The 2401-nt window shown below is 42.9% G+C and overlaps 1 protein-coding gene across 1 annotated transcript; it reads left to right on the top strand.

Annotated features, from left to right (window-relative positions):
- The first annotated feature begins 604 nt into the window (after nt 1-604).
- On the top strand, nt 605-2137 carry LOC131053835 (scopoletin glucosyltransferase-like). The gene has a single exon (XM_057988480.2). It carries the CDS (start codon nt 605-607, stop codon nt 2135-2137), a length of 1533 nt encoding a protein of 510 aa, XP_057844463.2.
- The last annotated feature ends 264 nt before the right edge of the window (nt 2138-2401 follow it).

Raw genomic sequence — 2401 nt, 5'->3', positions numbered from 1 at the left:
TAATGTAACATTCTATTTGAAATTCCTTTCTTCAACCTTAATTTAAAAGACACAAATAATCTTAATTTCCCTCTTGCAAATTTATTAATCTACTTCATTTCCTAGTGGACATTAATATTTAAATTCCAAATTTCAAAATATTCAGCTAGAAAAACGGACTGCTAGACATGCTCTGCGGTGTTTTGTTCTAATTTACCCCCGAATTGCGTGTTGTATTGGACAGACATACAGTGACCTTAGGCACGCAACATGCCTTTCACAAAGTCAACACTTCACTAAAATCACCAATACAAATTGAAGAGCGTTTAATTAAAACAATCCCGTCGCTTTGCAATCAATTTACTAAAAATCATTGTCAATTTGATACAATTTGCATGCTTATTGTTTTAATAAATTGGTTGTTTTCACGTAGTTTCCACGCTACCATTATATTTGTATCGATCCCATGTGCTTTCTCTTAAAACAGCCTTTACTTCCAATTTGCCAAAACTACAGATATACTTCTCTTTGCTGCCATGCGTATAATATGGAGAAACCATCCATCCTATAAATCCATTGGGGCCTGTGCATGAATCACCAAAGCCATTTCAAGATGATGAACAGCATGGAGAAACCGCATGTTGTGGTAGTGCCATTCCCAGCACTCGGTCATTCAATCCCTTTGCTCGACTTCGCTAAGCAGCTGGCTTCGCATGGTCTCCTCGTCAGCTGTGTCACTACGGCTGCAAATTTACCCCGCCTACATCACCAAATGAAAGATGCTATTTCATCCGGCCTCGATATTCGCATCGTAGTCCTTCCAACACCTGCAATTGAAGGCCTGCCCGAGGGGATGGAAAGCTTTGATCAAGTTCCAACTGAACAATGCAAACTCATTTTTGATCTTGCTCTTGCTCTAGAGTACCCTTTTGATCGTTGGCTTGAGAAAGAAGGGCAAGAAGAGAGAGGAGCTCCTGTTTGTATAATACATGATATGCTTTTGGGGTGGAGTATGGGCGTAAGCGAGAGGGACAGTATCCCCAGGGTGTTCTTCGATACGTACGGGGCATTCGGACTCAGTCTCTTGATTTCTGCATGGCTTTCTGCGTCGCAGAGTGTGTTAAAGAAAGAAGGGGAGACTCTTGTGCTCAGCTTGGATCTTCCTGCTCCTGTGCGATTGGAGAAACACGAAATAGATGCCGGATTGTTCGAGCCATTCATGATGGAGGTAATAGGACGTCTGCAGTCGCTGAATCAAGGATCAGGAATACTTGCAAATACGTTTGAAGAACTAGAGGATGATTATCTGCAACACTTGAGAAATCTGACGGGTAAAATGGTGTGGTCTATAGGCCCCGTACTTCCACCTAATTGTTTTGGCGGCCCAGTGAAAGTGAGCTCCCGAGGGAAGATGGCGGACATCAGCGAAGAGGACCTGGTCCAATTTCTGGATTCACAAAGCTCTTGTTCTGTTGTGTATATTTCGTTTGGAAGCCAGACCTTCTTAAGTAAGGAACAGAGTAAGGCCCTTGCAAGTGGACTCGAAGCCAGTGGGCAGCCATTCGTTTGGGCTATCAAAGTGTCCCCCAAGATGAATCCTAGCGCATCCGACACACCAATCGACCTCGCACGCAGATATCTTCCCGAGAGGTTCCTGGAGCGAACAAAGAATAGAGGGCTGGTCATATGGGGTTGGGTGCCACAGCTTGTTATTCTCTCTCACCCATCTGTGGGCGCTTTCATGAGCCACTGCGGATGGAATTCCATGCTTGAAAGCGTGACTCTGGGAGTTCCGTTGATTACTTGGCCCATGTATGCAGATCAGCACTTCAATTCTAAGCTGGCAGTGGAGTTGGGCATTGGAGTCCAATTTTGCGAACATAGAACTGGAATTCCAGACATGCATCGAGTGAAAGAAGCTCTGAATCTAGTTTTTGTTGATGATAAGAGCAAAGAGATCAAAAGAGCTGCGGAAAAGTTGAAGAGCATGGCGAGAAAGGCTGTTGAATACGGAGGATCTTCAAAATCCAATCTGCAAGATTTTGTGAGTGAGATTCAGAAGTTGGAGTTGGCAAGAAAGGCTATAGCACAGCGGACGTATTCAAAACCTCAAATACAAGAAGACTTTGTGCCGCTGAGTGTTTCTAAAGCTGTATAAATGTTTCATCACCTTTGCAATAACCGCACCGAAGAAGAAGTTAGATAATAAGTGCAGTTCTTTCCTCGCTTAATATTTGTTTATGTTATTTAGGATTGCTTGCTCGGGGGTTGTATTGATTTTCAGTTTAATGTAGCTCGTGTTTATTATCGATTTTCTCTCTATACTAGTCTAGATGGCAATGCTCGTTGACTGGAAAATGTTTCCAAGCTTATCTTCGATTTCTATCCAGGTAAATGAATGCAATTTAAACGTATATCACGT

Source organism: Cryptomeria japonica, chromosome 1 (genome assembly GCF_030272615.1).
Source record: "Cryptomeria japonica chromosome 1, Sugi_1.0, whole genome shotgun sequence".
Lineage (NCBI taxonomy): Eukaryota > Viridiplantae > Streptophyta > Pinopsida > Cupressales > Cupressaceae > Cryptomeria > Cryptomeria japonica.
The sequence above is the reverse complement of the archived record's forward strand: the minus strand, read 5'-3'. Positions and strand labels throughout refer to the sequence as shown.